At 43.7% G+C, this 18,489-nt stretch overlaps 1 protein-coding gene across 1 annotated transcript in view; it reads left to right on the top strand.

Annotated features, from left to right (window-relative positions):
* The window catches only part of BMP2K (BMP2 inducible kinase), a 159,400-nt gene extending 140,927 nt beyond the window's left edge, over positions 1-18,473 (top strand). Inside the window, exons 16-17 of the mRNA XM_019516737.1 lie at positions 14,704-15,200; positions 15,306-18,473. Of these exons, the coding sequence (XP_019372282.1) occupies positions 14,704-15,200; positions 15,306-16,139 (1,331 nt within the window). The 3' untranslated portion in view covers positions 16,140-18,473. The remainder of the gene's footprint in view (positions 1-14,703; positions 15,201-15,305) is intronic.
* The last annotated feature ends 16 nt before the right edge of the window (positions 18,474-18,489 follow it).

Raw genomic sequence — 18,489 nt, 5'->3', positions numbered from 1 at the left:
CCCTCCCCTCCCCTCCCCTCCCAACACACCTTTCTGAACAAGGGCTGCTGTCATGGTGTCAGGGATGAAGTCCTCCTCTCTGAGTCTTCCTTTTTTGGATCTGAGCTTTTGTGTTCCTCTATCCCAAGCATACCTTGCTTCTTTAACATGTATCAGGCCCTATGATGGGAGTGCCTGCTAGACACATTTAGTGAGGTGTTCCTCTTTTACTTGTCCAGGTTCTACCCCATGACTTCCCTGCCCTATGAAGTAATTAGTTCAGGATCCTGATACAGTTTTAAGCCTTAGATTCCTTAAGGTCTGTTGCATGTAGTCTGTGCCCAGTCTTGGCCCTTGTTTCAAGTTCTCTATCTTGGCAGACTGATGTCTGCGAGGTTTCCATTTCAGCATGGTGATTCTGAATGGAAAAAAATTAATTGGATCCTGACTTTGCCTTCCTTCTTGAAAGCTCATTTCCTTGATTAATTTTTTTACATAAGGTCATAAGCAAGCTAAAAGATCATTATATTGGACATACTTGATTCTTCTATTGTTTGGACTGAGACATTTGAGAAATTAAGACTTGGTAGCCATGCAAGCAGCAGGTGCTTAGCAGTGACCTAGGGCAGATTCTTCAAAGAGAGCACTTATTCCTCAAAAGGAATTACAGTGTGCTTTCTGGGCCCCAAGTTAAAATGATGCAGCAAAGTTTGTATGCCAATTTGTGCTGGCAGCATTACTTGACTCTTATCAACAGTGTACATTGTTTGATCTCACCTTACCATCTTGAGGATCTCTATATATTAGCAAGCTCTTGTCACACACCTACCTATTTTGCTTTTTTCATTGGTTGACAGGTGGTAAAGGTTGGTGTCCATACAAAACCAAAAAGCCTTGTCGCTAAATTCTAACCTGTAGCTGTTTCTGGCAGCAAGCAATCAAAGAGTAATAGAATCATAGAAAATGAAGGTTGGAAGGGACCTCAGCAGGTCATTTCGTCCAGCCCCCTACTCAAAGCAGTACCATCCCCAACTAGATCATTCCAGCCAAGACTTTGTCCAGCTGAGTCTTAAAAACCTCCAAGGATGGAGCTTTCACTACCTCTCTGGGTAACCTCTTCCAGTGTTTTACTACCCTCCTAGTGAGAACATTCTTTCTAATATCTACCCCAAACTTCCCTTTCTGCAACTTGAGACCATTACTCTTTGTTTTGTCATCTGCCACCACTAGCGGTTCCCAACTCTGACAGATTGCGCACCACCAATTTAAAATTAAAGAACCTTAAGTACCACCAGCCAATTTTTGGCATATAAAGTAATTATAGTAAACCTGTTAACACGTACCACTGACAGGCTGTCTCTGTACCACTGGTGGTGCCTATACCACAGATTGGGAACCATTGGTCTACCTCCATCCTCTTTCAAATCTCCCTTCATGTAGTTGCAGGGTGCTATTAAATCCGCACTCAGCTGTCTCTTTTCCAAACTAAATAAGTCTAGTTCCCTCAGCCTCTCTTCGTAAGTCATGTGCCCCAGCCCCTGAAACATTTTTGTTGTCCTTCGCCGGACTCTTTTCAATTTGACCGCATCCTTCCTCTAGTGGGGGGCCCAAAACTGGACACAGTACTCCAAGTGTGGTCTCACCAGTGTCAAATGGAGGGAAGTAATCACTTCTCTTGATCTGTTGGCAGTGCTCTTACTAATGCAGCCTACTATGCGGTTAGCCTTCTTGACAACAAGGGCACACTGACTTATTGTCCACTGTAACCCCCAAGTCCTTTTCTGCAGAGTTGTTGCTTAGCCAGTTGGTCCTAAGCCTGTACTGGTATATGGGATTGTTCTGTCCTAAGTGCAGGACTTTGCACTTATCCTTGTTGAACCTCATGAGATTTCTTTTGGCCCAACCCTCCAATTTCTCTAGGTCACTCTGAATCCTAGCCCTACCTTCCATCATATCTTCTACTCCCCCCAGCCTGGTGTCATCCACAGACTTGCTGAGGGTGAATTCTCTGCCATCTTCCAGGTCATTGATGAAGGTATTGAACAAAACTGGCCCAAGGACTGACCCCTGGGACACTCCACTCGATACAGAGTGGCCAACTAGACATTGAACCATTGATTACTACCCTCTGGAGCCCTATAATCCAGCGAGTTTTCTATCCACCTTACACTCAGTTCATACTTCCTTAGCTTGCCTGTGAGAATGTCTTGGAAGACTGTATCAAAATCATTGCTAAAATCAAGATATACCACATCCACTGGTCTCCCTGCATCCATAGAGCCAGTTATCTCATCATAGAGTTTGCACAAGGCAACCAGTTTGGTCAGGCATGACTTGCCCTTGGTGAATCCATGCTGACTGTTCCTAATCATCTTCTCCAAGTGCTTCAAAATGAATTCCTTGAGGATCTGCTCCTTGATTTTTTTTCCAGGGACTGAGGTGAGACTGACTGGGCTGTAGCTCCCTGGATCTTCTTTCTTAAATATGGGCGCTATATTTGCCCTTTTCCAATCATCCAGGACCTCTTGTGATAACCATGAGTTTTCAAAGTTGATGGCCAGTGGCTCTGAAATCTCATCAGCCAACTCCCTCAGCACCTTTGAATGCATCCTATCTGGGCCCATGGGCTTGTATATGTCCAACTTTCCTAAATAGTCCCTTATCTGTTCTTTTGCTGCTGTTGGTTGCTCACCTCCTCGCCAAATTGTGTTGCACAGTGTAGTAGTCTGGGAGCTGACCTTGCCTGTGAAGACTGAGGTGAAGAAGGCATTGAGCACTTCAGCCGTTTCTGCATCCTCTGTCACAAGGTTGCCACACCCATTCAGTAAGGGACCCACATTTTACCTGATCCTCCTCTTGCTACTGACATTCTTATAGAAACCCTTCTTGTTATACTTTACATCCTTTGCTAACTGCAACTCCAGTTGTGCTTTGGCCTTCCTGACTTCATTTCTGTGTGCCAGAGCAATGCTCGTATACTCCTCCCTAGTTGTTTGTCTAAACCTACTAGCCTTTTCATCTCAACTGTAGTTGGTCCAGTGATCTCACCTATACATCATTTTATTGTTAACATGATAAAAATGTCTAATGCATCCTTCATACATGAAAAATGGCTTTTTACTTTTGAGTTTACTATACTTCTTGGGAAGGCAAGATTTATGTTGTCATGTAACTTTGCGTAAGGGTTTCTTGGGACCTGTTTAGTCACTTACATGGTCTAATTGCCAAGTGTTTACCAGTTCCCATTGTGGTTGGCCACCAGGGGGTGCTTCTGTGCTGAGCCACCTACCTCACTGCACCTGTCCATCTGCCAAGCTCAGAGTGCCTCCCTAGGGGCACCTCACATCTGGCCGACCCCCTTCCTGGAGCACACCGGGAAGCCTAAGGGTACTGCCACCACCACCCAGGGGATTTGGTCTGTCTTCAGCCCTGTGCCCCCTGGGTTACACAGGCCTTGTAGACCTTGGAGACCTTACCCACTGCAAGAACTTGGGGTTCTTCTTTTAGTCTGAAGCATAAATAGTAGCCTCCCTTAATCAGCCGGACTAAGGGGGCACAAAGGCATGCCTTTCCCAACAAGTCTACCGTGCTTGGTACAGTGAAGAACTTTATTGGTTACATTGGGGAGGCTTGGGGAAGGGTGCAGGATAGAGAAGTACTACAGAATAATCCTAGAGCAAACAGTATGGCTAGGTAGCCTTTGATCATGCATCTGGTTTACAGCAAGCTATATATCGAGACAGATTTCAGCAGTTTACTCACTTCAGCATCTAGAGAGAGAGAGCTGCAGATGTTTCAGCACTTGTGTGTGTCTTCATCATGGCTGCTCTGCCCCACCTCCTGGGCAGTCTTAGCTTATATAGACCTTTTGACATCACCTTCAGGGGCCCATCGAAGGCCAGCAGTTATTGGCTGCTAGCCAACCAATTTGAAAAGCATCATCACTGCCTGGTGGAGTGAAAGGGGCTAACAGTCCTGTCCCTCCAAGCCATGAGGTCTCTGCTTAGAACAATAGAGAAGAAGATCTACATGCACTCACCACAACGAATGCGATCCCCTCACAGCTTGGCAGGTGGATGGGTGCAGTGAAGTAGGTGGCTCAGTGCAGGAGCACCCCCTACTAGCCCTCCACACTCATAGTACTCAGTGAGACCTCTTCTCAATGCTTACCACTTTCAAGTCAGAGGTCACTTGTTTAGGTACCTATATATGGTTTTAAGAGGTTACAATTGTTCCTGTTCTTGAAAACATTGCCTTAAATACAGGACACGTGTATTGGTCTAGCCATCAAAGAATTCCTTGGAGTGGTGTGAAAGAAGTATTTCTACAAACTCGGAGGTTATTAGTTTATTATGATTTATTTACTGCAGTGATGATATCAGTCTTTATTCTGATATTATATTCTTTCACGTGTATATATAGATGGAAATGAAAAAAGACTGTACTAATTTATAAGATGCTTAAAAAATTGGCAGCAGCCAAGAAAAACTAATTCTAGCAATTATTCTTCCTATTCCATGCTCTCATGTTCTTCCCATTGGATCTCTGTGCAGATTCTTGTATTTGAAGCCCCAATACTGCCATCAGTGACACATGGATGCTAATAGTATTGACAAGCTTTGTTAGTTTGATGCGCGCAACCTCCTTTATTGGGCCACTGGATAACTTTGCCTCCATGAGAAGTCTCTTTAGTTTAATGCAGCTGCTTGGCCCAATGTCAAGGAGCAAAGGCTTGAAAATTGATCCACAGCAAGGTAATAAAATATTTATTGGTTTGCAGTGTCTTATAAGAATAAAAAATCTTATTTAGTGCTAAATGTCATTATGTCAGCTCTTAGGCTGTCCCTGAATCTCTGAAAACCTAATAGCTTTGTTATACTGGAAAAAAGCTATTGATAAAAGGTATGCTGAGAATCAATAACACTTTGTTACATCAGAACCAATACCAGCAAATGGGCTTCAGCTTCCACAGGTACTTAAGGAGCAGTTAAAAAAAGACTTCCTTTAGTGGACAAAATGAACAGATTCCGCACAAGTAACATGATTTCCTAACTGGATGCTTCCCTTCATGCCTCTTCACCAATTCCTTTAGAGGTGAATATACCTATGTTTGAAAACTAGGTGTAGCAAGTTCAACCAAAGGAAATTTGACTCATTGCACCGGGGTCTCTTAAATTCTAGGGTGTCGGACCATATTTCTTTGTGTGATCCTAGTCCAGTCCACTTGCTCGTTAACATGTTCACTTTTGTAATGTGCCTAGCATTTAGACTAAGCCACAAAAAGTGGTGGTGAGGAGGAGGGCCTACTAGCCTTCCACATTTTTTTGTGACTCAGGTAGGGGAGAAAAGGATCACCCATAGAAGCCTAAGATAGAATCTGGCACTAAGTATCTGTCTTAGCATCAGGGACTTTGGCACAGAATCAGGTCCTGTCTTTTGTTCCATGCATTCTGCAACGGCAGTGGGCACCCTTAATAATGGCCAGCATATACTTTTCACAGTTTAAATGTCTTGCTGTATTCAATACTTGATGGATCAAGCACCACTGTATTGACTTACTGGTGCTATTTGCAGGTGGTTATTTTTACGAGCATGTGTATGTAACAGTTATTTTATATGTACCACATTCTTAGGTCATCAGGTATGTGAATAGTTCAGTTTTCCGTATTGCAAGAGTTAAACTTCATTCAGCTGTCCTCAGATAGAAATAGATGCATCTCTGTGGGTTTAAACAAAATGAATACATGCTTACATTAATACTGATTTTTTTTTTTAGATGTTTGGGGTTTCTTCTGAACACAAATGTAGCTAATGTCTACCCTAACTCGGAAAGATTTGGGATTTCCCCCCACTTTGTAAACTAATAACATTCATGTTAACATTGCAGTGTTTTAGCAAATATTGGAAATGTCAGGATTTTGGGGGGAGAGGTTTTAAAGTCCAACATGAGGTCTATACCTTTGGGAAATCTAAAGCAAACAACCAAATAATCCAGATTCTAATTTAATAGTAAACCAAATGTGTATTATTTAAACTAAGAACAGATAAGAATCAATCTGACACTAAAAGCAAACAAAAAACAGCCCAAAGCTGTAAGCACCTGATGTTTCCAGTCATTTTGGTCTCTTTGTTGTTCTTAAATCCACACAAAGCAGACATGATTTCTGAATGGTGAATCTGGGCATATTTTAGGAAATTGGATGCCAAAGAGAATAAATGTTCAGCTCTAGCTTTAGACTAAAATTTTCACTTTTTGTACCTAAATGAGTTCATGGAGCATAGGTGTAAGTGCTACTTCCAGTTTTAATGTATACACGATTTTCCTCATCCAGAAAAGAGTGGAGACTTTTGTTGAGAGAGAAATTGAGGGTTTTACAAGTTTAATTTTGCTCACTATTCTGAGCACCCAGAGCTGACCCAAACAGGGTGCAGGGCCCGGGGCGTACGTGAGGCCCCATCCCTGCTCTGATCCCATGTGCCCCAGACCCGAAGAAGCTGCAGCTGCCATTTACAGCTACAGAGGGGCGGAAGGTTAGAGTGAGTGGCTGGACGCAAAGCTGGAGGCAGCGATGCAGAGTTGTCGTGCGCGTTCCACACAGGTCTGTGTGGCCCCCCACAGCATGGGGCCCAGAGTAGTTGTCCTGATTTGCCCCTGCCTAGGGACGGCCCCATCATTTGTTCTTACAATGCATTGAATACTTTAGAACGTGTTGCTAAATGTTCTTGTTGTCAGATCTGATAACAGAGAACAAGACCCTATGGCTTACGTTTCTTTCAGCATGGGTTATGGGCCTGTGCTGAAGACTGAAAGGAGGTTATTTTGTGTGATGAGACCTATAAAGCCTTGGCTTGTGCTTGCTGCTAATCACGTGAATCTTGAAATTGCCATATCCAGATCCAGAATACTGCTTCTGATGCTCTTGAAACTGAAGAGCTAGATGTGCTTATCCTTTTGCCTTAATTCTGTGATTTGCTTTTTGCTATGCTGTAATTGTACTTGTAACAAACAAAAACAGCCCCCCCCCCCCCCCCCCCCCAAAAAAAAAAAAAAATCCAGTGCCTTGGGTTGGCAACTCTGGAGTTGGCCCATCTTTGAAGCAGGTCAATTGTAGGAAGTCTCTTTAAAAGCTTTCATGTCCACTATTGCAGGAGATTGAGTTGTCCCCTATTCAGGGCCCTGGATAATACTGGCCCAACAGTGTGGGTTTGTCTTCTTTACTTCAGCAACACTTGCATCCTTGTCTGTTATTTGTTGGCCTCATACACAATTCACTTTGTGACTTATGTGCAATCCCTTCACTTGAGCAGTCTCTGTTAATGAGCTCCCAGAGCCTCTAGCTTGTTTACATTTTAAAAGCTGTTCATAATCAAATATACTGTATATACATTGCCTGTTTTCATTCCTTAACCTCTTTTACATGTCTGTCCTTGCATTGAGCTTTCAGACTGGGGATTATCATTTTTTTTCTCCCCCCAACTGTTGGAATGTGCCTAATATTGAGGCCAGTATTGTAAATAATAAAAGTTAAATGCCAGTATAAGAGCTTAGCTCTATATTTTCCACTGTGTGGCAGCAAAGCCCTGTCAGAATGAATGACATCTAGGCGACAGTTATTCCTTTTTTGCAGTTTTATCAAAGAGAGACAGGACACATTAAGGCAGACAGGAGTTCTGTAGCATGTTTCAGTAAGAACCATGACTTACAAAGTCAGGAAATGCAGCATTTTCAGGAAATAAAACTTTACTTGAGGTTTATTTTTAAACTTGTCTGATTTCTATTCTTTAAGTATTTTTTTTATTATTGCTGAAGCAAAATCTCTGCCTCTGTCCCTGCATAAAAATAGTTTCCATGCATTATGCTCTCATGATCTCACTCATTCTGTGCATGTCTGTGTGTGTTCACTTTTCGGGTGAAAGGTGCAACGTAGTGCAGCTGCAAAATAGTAAAATATTAGTTGTACCATTGAACTATAATTTTACAAGGGTCATTTTAAAATTAGGAATTCAGGTGAGGAGAGTTTTCTTGGTTAAATGCTGCCTGACTTGGCAAACTCCACTAGCTGAGTTCTGTTGCCACTTCTCATTTCACAGAAATAGAGCTCTGAAACCCATCAGGGATGCATCAGAACCACAGCAGACCTCCAGAATCCTGTAGGAATAGAGCATTCTCCTCCCTTGCAGCTCTTGAGAGCTCAGCTTTGGAGTAACTGATCTGTACAACATTGGGATAAATAACTGATGAATAGAAAACTTGAGTTCAGAAAAATAATAGCCTCCAATTCCTATGCATAACACTCTCCATTTAGGGGCATAGGTTGTAGCCTTGTTGCTCAAAGGACATAAGCAGACCCATAGGTTTTTTGGGTAAATCTGATATCTTTTATTAGACCAACTCAAGTTGGAAAAAAATCTTTGCAAGCTTTCGGACACAAACACCCTTTATCAGGCTGAGAAAGCATCTGCAGTTGGCTTTCTTGACTGCATACCACGATCGGCTTTCCTGCCGGCATACCAGTCTCTGACTTCTTTACTATTCATTATATCCAGGAAGAACACACACCAACTGCAGACGTTTCCTCAGCCTGACGCACGGTGTTTGTGCCCAAAAGCTTGCAAAGAATTTTTTCCAATTATGAGTTAGTCTAATAAAAGATATCATCAGCATGAATGATGCATGCCCTCACCTTTTTATAGGGGATGCACTGCCACGCTCAGGGTGTGCATGTGCACCCCCTACACATCACTCCTGGGATATCAGATTTACCCAAAGCACCTTGTCTACTCTCCATTCATGTATTTCAAAGCACTTAATAAAGGAGGGAAGCACTATTATCCTTGTGGCAGGGATAGGGAAAGTGAGGCAAGGAGCTCAGAAGTGATTTCTTCACAGCTGCCCTTCTGGGTAAAAAACAGAATAGAAATTAAGTCTGCTGTGTCCCAGCCTAGAAAACCTCTATGACTTTAAGTCAAATGTGCGGGGCTGCCAGTTAAAACAAACAAAAAAACCCCCCAAAAACCCACATCAACAAAGAAACCAAACAAAACCTCCACAAAAACACAACTATCTCTCTCTCTCTTTCTCTCTAAATGTGAGGTGGAAGTTATGAGGATGAACATAGGACCTCACAATGTCAGTTTTGGACCATGGTTTTCCTTATTAAAACTGATTTGAAGGAACAAGACAAGTACTTGGAATATCAACAGTGAAGAAATATGTAAAATAAATACTTCCCTAAGGTCACTTCACTGACATTACCAATGTTGAGAGCTCAGGTGTGAACAGGCCACCAGCTGGTGCAACCCATCTTAAGCAGTACGGAGATTTTCAAATGTACCAATGGCAGTATAGCATAAGGATGAAAATATCATTAAAAAAATTGTGTTTAATCTCATCTAATTATATTGGGTAAATGGTTAACCGCTAACATAACTTCTGCTGGGAGCTGCTTCTGGGAGGGGGGGCAGGAGGGTGCCCATATAGCAAGCCCAGCAAGACGCAGCCCAGGTGAAGCCCCACTTCAATGCCATAGCAAAGGGCAGGGGGAGTGAGCAGGGTGCCCACCCCAGGCACCAAGGTGAAGGGGCACCGACAGGCACTGCCCAGCCAGGGCAGGGCATGGGATGGAGCTGAGTGGCTCATTTGTGGGGGTGTGGAGATGGGGGGAAAAGTGGCTTCCACCACTGTGTACACATGACCCCTGCATCTGTGCATGGGGCGAGAGTGGGCTGCTGCTGCTGCAGGCTTTGCCCAGGCACCAGACTTCGTTGCTATGGCACTGCCCCACTTAGATGAGGGAGCACCTGTGAACAAGTAGCTAATTGCTTAATTGATGAGACATGAGGTGACATATTGTTTTTCCCTTTAACCTCATAAACTATGGGTACTAGCCCCCCTTCCACTCCCTCTCCTTTCTTCCTGCCTGTCCTGCCACCTTCTGGTTCCTGCTGGGGCACTGCAAGGCTTTCCTTCCCTACCAGACTACTCTGCCCTACGCTAAACAAGAACTGGTAAGGTTAACTGGTTATCACTGGGCTTAGCAGTGAAATAGTCCTTTAACCTTTCACAGCCCTAGCTGGATTCTTTTTGGGAGTTAAAGCTCACTTTTTTTGCCTTTTAAAAAATCTCAATTGGATCTCATGTGAGCACAGGCAGTAAATGTTGTGCTCAAACTCTTAGTGACTGCTTGCATACTTAAGCTACAATAAGTATCCTGTTAGCACCATGGATTGCACCCATATTACAGTATCTCGTACCTTTATACACGTGCTCATGCAGAGAGATTCTGGCTTTTTTCCACACCATACCAGAGAATGGATGTTTAGCACTGGATGTCTGATAGCTGAAGAGAGCTGTGTCAGGGCCACACTAGTGCTTGACCTGCACAAGTGCAGTTTTGATTTAGAAAAGCTGAAATTAAAATGACTCTGTGGGAGAAAGCCTCATGTAATTGTTTGGGACCTTACCTTTTTTGAAAACATGTATATGAACCAGGCCATCTTCAGTCTTTATATCCCTTGTTTTTGTATCCAGAGTATAGATTCATAGATGTTAGGGTCAGAAGGGACCTCAATAGATCATCGAGTCCGACCCCCTGCATAGGCAGGAAAGTGTGCTGGGGTCAGATGACCCCAGCCAGATGCTTATCTAACCTCCTCTTGAAGACCCCCAGGGTAGGGGATAGCACCACCTCCCTTGGGAGCCCATTCCAGATTTTGGCCGCTCTAACTATGAAGAAGTTCTTCCTAATGTCCAGTCTAAATCTGCTCTCTGCTAGCTTATGGCCATTATTTCTTGTGACCCCCAGGGGTGCCTTGGTGAGTAGAGCCTCACCAATTCCATTCTGCGCCCCCATGATTAATTTATAGGCAGCCACAAGGTCACCTTTCAACCTTCTCTTGCGGAGGCTGAAGAGGTCCAGATACTCTAGTCTCTCCTCGTACGGCGTGGCCTGCAAGCCCTTAACCATACGAGTGGCCCTTCTTTGGACCCTCTCCAGGTTATCCAGATCCCTCTTAAAGTGTGGCGCCCAAAACTGCACGCAGTATTCCAACTGCGGTCTGACCAGTGCCTGACAGAGGGGAAGTATCACCTCCTTGGTTCTGTTTGTCATGCATCTGCTGATGCACGATGAAGTGCCATTAGCTTTGCTGATGAACATGAGTTGTCAGTGTGACAAAGTCATCTTGGAGTCCACTAGGACTCGGAGATCCCTTTCTGCTTCCGTGCTGCTGAGCAGGTAGTTTCCTAGGCAGTAGGTGTGCTGGACGTTTTTCCTCCCTAGGTGCAGCACTTTGCATTTCTCCGTGTTAAATTGCATTCTGTTGTTTTCTGCCCATTTGTCCAACCTGCCTAGGTCTACCTGTAGTTGTTCCCTGCCCTCCGGTGTGTCCACTTCTCCCCACAGTTTTGTATCATCCGCAAACTTGGAGAGAGGCCACTTCACTCCTTTGTCCAAGTCACTGATGAAGACATTGAAGAGTATCAGTCCAAGGACCAAGCCCTGCGGGACCCCACTGCCCATGTCCTTCCCGGTCGACTCATAGAATATTAGGGTTGAAAATTAGGGTGGTTATCTAATCCAATTTCCTGCTCAAAGCAGGTTCATCCCCAACTAGATCATTCCAGCAAGGGCTTTGTTGAGCCAGGCCTTAACCTTCGTGGATGGAGATTGCACCACCTCTGTAGCTAATCCATTCCAGTGCTTCACCACTATCCTAGTGAGAGTTTTTCCTAATATCCAACCTAAACTTCCCTTGCTGCAACCTGAGACCATTGCTCCTTGTTCTGTCATTCATCAACACTGAGAAGAGTCTTAACTCCATCCTATTTGGAACCACCCTTCAGGTAGTTGAAGGCTACCAAATCCCTCCACAGTCTTCTCTTCTGTGGACTAAATAAGTCAAGTTCCCTCTGTCTCTCCTCAAAGTCATGTGCCCCAGCCTCCTAACTGTTTTTGTTGCCCTCTGCTGGATGCTCTCCAATTTGACTACATCTTTTCTGTAGCGGGGGCCCCATAACTGGACTCAGTACTCGAGGTGTGGTCTCACTAGTGCCAAATGGAGGGGAATAATCACTTCCCTTGACCTGTTGGCAGTGCTCTTCCTAATGTAGCCCAGTATACTGTTAACCTTCTTGGCAACAAGGGCAGACTGTTGACTCATGTCCAGCTTATTGTCCACTGAAACCTCCAAGTCCTTTTCTGCAGAGCTGCTGCTTAGCCAGTTGGTCTCAAGCCTGTAGCGGTGCATGGGATTGTTCCAGCCTAAGAGTAGGACTTTGCACTCATCTTTGTTGAACCTCATGAGATTTATTTTGGCCCAATCCTTCAATTTGTCTAGGTCACTGAATCCTAGCCCTACCCTGCAGCATATCTATTCCACCTCTCAGCTTGGTGTCATCTGCAAACTTGCTTAGGGTGCAAACCATCCCATCTTACAGATTGTTAATGAAGATATTGAACAAAACCAGCCTCAGAACTGACCCTGGGGGACTCCACTTGATACTGGCTGCCAACTAGATCTTGAGCCATTGATCCTGATGATCCAGCCAGCTTTCTGTCCACTTTATGGTTCATTCATTCAACCCATACTTCCTCAGCTTGCTTGCAAGAATGCTGTGGGAGACCGTACTGAAAGCCTTGCTGAAGTCAAGGTATATCATGTCCACTGCTTTAGTGAGCTACTAAATTTTACCACATGCATAAAATCAGTATCGCTATACACAGAGACCACTATGCGTCCAGCTGTTCAGTACAAGCATCTATAAGCTTGTGTCTACATTTTCTAAAAGTTCACCACTTTTAAATTAAAATATTGTCAGACAATTTCATTACTTGCTGATTTGTTATTAGCAGTCAGGCACAATTAATTCACAATGTACAGAAAATGGGCCAGCAGATAAAATAGCCATCATGCATTGACCAATTTCTCCCCACCATGTGAATGACAAGTCATAAACTCTTTGTAACAGGTTCCCCCCCCCCAAGATTATCAGCCAGCAGCTCCCATTTAAGTACCTTGAAGCAAAGGACAGATTTTCATAATAGCTTAGCACCTTTTAACACTTCCTGTTCTGAATAGGAGCTGCAGGTTGTTGAGTAAGTTAAGTTTACTCCAGGGATTGACAGCCCATGGGCTGAATCCAGGCTGCTAAGTAGCATTGTGCAAAACTTTGGGTGCTGATTCAATTCTCAGGAGGTTTGGCCTGATCCAGCAGCTGACTCTCTGAATCTAATCAGGAGACCAATAAAAAGGTCCTAATCGATTCAAAGCTCTCTGAATTGATTCGGAGATTGGGGCAGTCCCCACTCACTGCTGCAGGGAGCTGGACCTGGACTCCGTGCCAGAAAGTGGGGGGGTGGAGGAGGGAAGAGTAGACTATGGGGGGGGACCCCTACCAGGCCCCATCCCCTGATCCCCACCTGCTCTCCCAGCCCCTTCAATGGCTGCCACACCCTGCCCTGGTGTTCCAGCTCTTTAAAAAAAGAAAAAGAAGCCCTGCACTCACTGGCTGCTGTAGAGGCTGCCGGGGCTTCTGGGGCTCGTGGCAGAGCCCTTCCATGTAACACAGGGCAGTGGGGGGTTCAGCGGGGATTGCATCCCGGCCTGGCAGGAGCTGGGGAGTATGGGGCTTTTTTTTTTTTTTTTTTTAAAAGGTGCTGGGATGCTGGGCAGGGCAGCCATTGGCTGGGCTGGGAGAGTGGGTGGGGGTGGGGCCTGTTTGATTAGGAGATTCAGCAGCAGCTTTATCTCCGAATCGGATTCAGCCGAATTGATTTGGGACAGTGATTCGAATCACTGAATCGAATCACTGTCCCCTGAATCAGCTGAATCCAAAGCGAATACTAGCTGGTTTGCACAGGTCTACTGCCCAGCTATTTCATCTGGCCCATGGAACCAGTGGTGATTTGGTGGCAGGTTACAAGCATGTTAGTGGCAAGGAAAGCAGAGATCTGCCTTGGACCTAGTTGCATTATGTTAAACCACCATTTCTGAAAGTTTGCCAACCCCTTGTTTCAGAGCTTATACCATCAGGGTGACAACTACAGGAAACCCTCACTATTTGCGGGTTCAGCATTCGCAAATGCCAATCCTGCATCTTAAATACACTTACAGGAGCTCCATGCTTGCTGCTGCTGTGCTTATGCTCCCGCTGTCGCCAGTGCAGCCGTGACTCGCCCCACCTACCGGGGGCACTGCACTCATGAACACAGTGCCTTATTCACAGATTTCACCATTCACAGGGATCTTGAGAATGTATCCCCTGCAAATGGCAAGGGTCTCCTGTATACACTTACCTGTAAGGTGTACTGGAGTGTACAGTTTGAAGACTGCAGACACAGACAATAAAACATGCTACTGTGTTCTTTCAGGCTTGGTGCTTTATCAGTAGCCTAAGGGCACAGAGGTCTGATAGGTGGCCCTCTCTATTAATTTAAGATGAAAAGACAAAATTTCATGGAGCTTTATGTTTATTTTCCTGAATATTTATGTAGGAGATGCCTTTGAATGCACCCTTGCGTATATGTGTATGAGGATCTGTGTAAAGTGTATGAGGATCTGAAATATCTGAATCGGATTCAGCCGAATTGATTTGGGACAGTGATTCGAATCACTGAATCAAATCACTGTCCCCTGACAATGTGTGAGGATCTGAAATAATTACTGCGAGTTGTAAATATGCATTTAATGTTTTACTTTGTCTTTTTTTTTTTGGCCCTGCAGGTTCCCCAGGAAAGGCAATTAATACCTCAGCCAGCAATCAAGAAAATAAAGTAGGGGGCCAACCCAGGGCAGACAAGTCCATTGAGGGCTCAAGAGACGACCGGCCGGGAAGGAAGACTACAGAAGGACAAGTGCAAAAAGGGAGCGATGAGTCAGAGAGTGACTTTGAATCTGATCCTCCTTCTCCCAAAAGCAGTGAGGAAGAAGAACAGGAAGATGAAGAAGGTTTACAGGGGGAGCATGGAGACTTTAATGATGACAACGATACAGAACCTGAGAATTTAGGCCATAGGCCACTCCTTATGGATTCTGAGGATGAAGTAGAAGAGGAGGAAGAAGAAAAGCAGAGCTCTGATTCTGATTCTGATTGCACCAAGCAAAAACCTGTGGAAAGGATCCCTTGCAGTAAGTACAGAGAAGGGCCTGGTGATGGTGAAGACAAGCAAGTCAACATAATGCTCACTTCCTTATCTGAGCTACCAAGTACTGTGGCCAAGGTGAGCCCTGATCAAGAATTTGATGTGTTTGGTGCTGTCCCTTTCTTTGCTCTTCAACCTCAGTCTCAATCAAGAGAGAAGAATAATAAAGATTTCTCTCCTCAGACTACTTTTCCTGGCCTAGGCCAAGAGCAAGATGACTTTGATGTCTTCACCAAGGCCCCATTCAGTAAGAAGGTGACTCAACAAGATGGCCAGATTGCAGGACCTGAGACCCAGATTGCCTCTGTCTCTCCCCAAAGCGTGGATATTTTTGGCTGCACCCCATTCCAGCCTCTCCCTACCCCTAAGAGCAGTGAGAGTAAAGAGGACCTATTTGGGCTGGTCCCCTTTGATGAGATAACAGGCAGCCAGCAGCAGCAAAAAGTGAAGCAGCAGCGAAATTTACAGAAACTTTCCTCCCGTCAAAGGCGCATGAAACAAGAAGTGTCCAAAAGCAATGGGAAGCGTCACCATGGCACCCCAACGAACACCAAGAAAACGTCAAAACCCAGCTTCCGCACCCCTGAGAGAGCCCGCAGGCACAAGAAAGCTGGTCGCAGGGACTCCCAGAGCAGCAATGAGTTCCTAACGATCTCAGACTCTAAGGAAAACATAAGTGTTGGACTGACTGACAGCAAAGATCGAAGCAACCCTTTGCAAGTGGATGAGAATCTGCTGGACCCGTTTGGGGCTAAACCTTTCCACCCACCAGACTTGACGAAGCACCCCCAGCATCAAGGACTTGGTGACAACCGTGGGGACCATAACACAGTAGTGCCAGGTAGACCTAGACAGAGCTCCCTACATGGGCCTATTCACAGTAGTGATGGGCTTAAAACAGATGACTTTGGCGCAGTACCCTTTACAGAACTGGTTTTGCAGAGTGCACAGACCCAGCAGCAGCAGGCATTAGAGTTAGATCCATTTGGGGCAGCTCCATTTCCTTCCAAACAGTAATTGCTTCCAACAGATTCATTCTGATTCTCTCTCGTGCTTGTTCTCATTCTCTCCATTATTTAATGTCAGTTTTACGTAGTACAATAATTCACCCAGTTGAATTGACAGGAAAATGATTCTTTTTGTATAGTTTATTCAGACTCAGTAAGTACTCCACAACCAGCACACCCCCATCCCTTAAAATCATGAGATTTTGTATAGAGAAAAATGCAAAAAAGCCCCCCCAAAAAACACATAAGCAAAAAACAAACAAACAATAAAACAAAAACAACAAAAATCAGGAGGAGAAGCAAGTATTTCACTAGGACAATGGATTCCCAGAGCCCATGAGGAATCTGATGCAAGTAATTCAGAATCATTCTGCACTTTTGTATTGCTTTTTCACTCTGGCAGTACAAAAGAGAAAGTCATGGAGCAAGGTCTACCATAATGTGTCTAGTTGACCTAACAGAATATAGAATCTTATCTTCAAATCATTGACTATCTCTGAATCCAGAATAGATCTAGGAACCTGTATGTGCTGGGACCCATATTGATCTGCTGGAAGTTTTGGAGTCTGTTCTTGCCAAGTGAAAACTACCTTTCCTGATCCTAAGAGAAAAAGAAAAAAAGCCAACTCCTTAAAGGAGTATGGTGGTGGCTTGAACTAATGCAGCTCTGTGCACAACTAGGGACGAAAGGCAGAATTTTTTTTTTTGTGCCTAAATGTTTTAATTTTTTTACAGTAAGTGCCATTAATGTAAAATAGTGAACTGGAAGCCTAGAGTAAAAATTAAAGATACAGAGAATATATTGGTTTGCTAGGTAAAAGCGTGAATGTAGGGAAACAAGATAGCAGGGATACGGGCAGCATTTGCAGCACTTTGAAGACTGCGCTGGAGAAGAGGAACTTGTTGACCTGGGTGAACTATCTGGCACAGCAGGAATACATCATATCATTGGTAGAATTGACAGTGAATGCAAAAAATGCAAAGATGACCATAGGTTTTATTCAATTATGCATTAGAGTTCCTGTCTGAAAGTACCTTTTTTTCCTCTTGCATTTTTATTCCAAAAGAACTCTGTATTCCTTACAAATTATGTTTTTTAAACAAATAATAATTCTATGAATTGACTGTCACCTAATATTCTTTAAGTTCTGACAAATCTATTATTGTAATATAGTGTATTTTATAAGAAAGTTTCTGCTAACTGCACTGAGATACAATGAAATAACATCCTGAAACCAGACAATTCCATAGAAGCAGAAAGCAGCAAGTAGCTTGCAGATGCTGATTACTACTCTACCAGTAAACTGCATTTCACACCACAAAGCCTTACTGGCAGGACACACAGCCTGCTTACAAAGTACCTCTGAGCCAATTGGTGCATGAGACATTGCTAAAAGCTTACAGTCCACAGTGTGTCATCAGATGATGGGATGGTAATATAAATTTACTGGTTAAAGCACGATTTGGTTACCTTTGTTAAGCAAAAAGAAAAGTATTTTCTTTATAAAGGCCTGGTTCTCCAGTGTCCTGCACCTTGGGCATAGTTATTTAACACCAATTGTGAAGTGAGTGAAAAATCAGAATAGTGGATTGTGACATTCTTTTTGTATTCATTTTTAACAGTGTTGATGACTAGACATGGTAGAAGGAATTGGGCCCTGGGTATTTCAGCATTGTTTTTTGCTCTGAACATAGATATTTTGCAAAAAAGCCTAATTTTTTTTTACCACATGAGGGGCATGGATGATTGAAGTTTATGTATAGATGCAGTGGCTGTTCCATCATTTACTGTAGATGATAAACAAATTATCTAGATTTATGCCTTTTTTTCTGTGTTTTATTAACAGAAGTAAGGTTAAATTAGATACAGACTTCTCCAAAGATTTTGCAGAGAGGTTTGGATCTCATTAAGAAAAACAACTTTAAAACAAGTCATTGCTCTCTTTTGGGAGCTTTAAGTTTTATTGCACAATGGTTCGTTGGAATGAGTGAAAGCCACTGATAAGGAAAATGTTCAGATCTTCCCTGGTCTAAAATTTGGGAAAAAGGATGAAACACAAACATGAATCTTTATTCCACTATCTTCTCATTTCCTTTATTGTGGCAAAATAGATGGAATTCAAATACAGAGACTTGTTCAGTTAGGGATGTTCTGCTTAAAATGTTTAGCTTTGAAGACCTGGACAGACATGATTAAACTTGTATTGAATAGTTTTCTTTTAGGGTTTTCCCCCTATTATTCTCTCCTTCTCTTGTGCCAAAGGCTTTAAGAAGCAAACATGATGTTTGCAGGGTGATTCCCCGCCCCCCCCCAACTCAGGTTAACTGTGATTTTTTTTTTTTTTTTTTTTTTTTTTTTT

Source organism: Gavialis gangeticus, unplaced genomic scaffold (assembly GCF_001723915.1).
Source record: "Gavialis gangeticus isolate Ggan-Ray unplaced genomic scaffold, GavGan_comp1, whole genome shotgun sequence".
Taxonomy (NCBI): domain Eukaryota; kingdom Metazoa; phylum Chordata; order Crocodylia; family Gavialidae; genus Gavialis; species Gavialis gangeticus.
The sequence above is the reverse complement of the archived record's forward strand: the minus strand, read 5'-3'. Positions and strand labels throughout refer to the sequence as shown.